A 1,198-nucleotide genomic window follows, 5' to 3' on the forward strand; every position below is an offset into this window, starting at 1 on the left:
TGTAAGGCTGTTTCTCGCTGACATCCTTAAGCACGCCACTCAAAAATCCCATCACCGCGTCACACAGCCTGTCAAGGTCAGAGTACACTATCCCACTGCCATCGTAGCCTTTGGTAGCAGAGTTGAAGCCGAGGAATTTCTGAAGACCGTCACATAAATTATCTAAGAGATTTTTAGGCTCATTTTGTTGATTATTAGAATTCTCATAAAATCCACAAAGCTTCTCCACTTTCTTCAAAGCCTCCAACTTGGACTGCAATTTGGCTGACTCAGCAGAGGCAGAGGGGGAAGAAGGAGAGGGATTAAGAGGGTTATTAAGGCTATTAATACGTTGAGTAATTAGAGTAATTTCTTTCTTAACTGCTTCACTAAGCTCACTAATTTTCTGGTTGTCATCAGCCTGGCCATCAGACTTGACAGACTCAGAAAGCTTAGTAACATAAGAAGAGTAAACATCATTTAGGTCTTTTTTAAGGTGTGGATTAGTGTCGAAACAAGCTTTAATAGCTTTCACAACGGCTTTCTTAACACTCTCACTTTGACCAACAAATCCTCCAAGCTGGCCAGCAAGGTGACCAAGGCTAATGAGCTTGGAGTCAATGTCCTGCAAGGCTCTTCTAGTAGCATCATGTTAAATTAAGTTATCTCATCTTATAGTGTGCTATGTGGCTACGTGCCTAGGGCCGGTTTTCGTGTTTGCGGGGCTAACGCCTCACGCTGAAACCGGTTGCGGGATCCACGCCGGTCCATTGCCGGACGTCACTGGTGCCATCCATGCGGGCATCCATCCAGTTTGGGCTTGAGGGTCTTCTACGGAATCGTAGTCTTCTTTCGGCTTCATATCCCTCATCACTATTTTATGTGTTTCTTGGATCACTACCCTTTGTATGTGGGCTTCCATGCGATCCGATATGCCCAGGTCCCGTCTGTACTTGCTGTGCTCCTTTGTCACTATTCCCTCCCACGTCATAACGTAGGGGATAACCCTGATCTTGGTGTGCTGGTTAAACTGTCGCGCCTTGAGGTCCTCAATAAGGTCTTCATACTTCTGCTTCTTGAACTTCTCCGTATCCACTAGGTTGTCTTGATTGGTGATTCCTATCTCCACGATGGTTATGGTGTTCCTCCGCCGATCCGCCAGGATGATGTCTGGCCTGTTGTATTCCTTAGTCTTCTGAGTCTTGACCGTCTTGTCGTA

General features: G+C 46.0%; 1 protein-coding gene across 1 annotated transcript; it reads right to left on the reverse strand.

The window, feature by feature from the left end:
- Positions 1–712: 712 nt before the first annotated feature.
- On the reverse strand, positions 713–970 carry BBBOND_0000365 (hypothetical protein, conserved; the record flags this gene model as incomplete). Its single annotated transcript, XM_012914884.1, has 1 exon — positions 713–970. The coding sequence occupies one exon, from the start codon at positions 968–970 to the stop codon at positions 713–715; it is 258 nt and encodes an 85-aa protein (XP_012770338.1).
- Between the last annotated feature and the right edge of the window lie 228 nt (positions 971–1,198).

This window comes from Babesia bigemina, scaffold Bbigscaff_56739 (genome assembly GCF_000981445.1).
Source record: "Babesia bigemina genome assembly Bbig001, scaffold Bbigscaff_56739".
NCBI classification, from domain to species: Eukaryota; Apicomplexa; class Aconoidasida; order Piroplasmida; family Babesiidae; genus Babesia; species Babesia bigemina.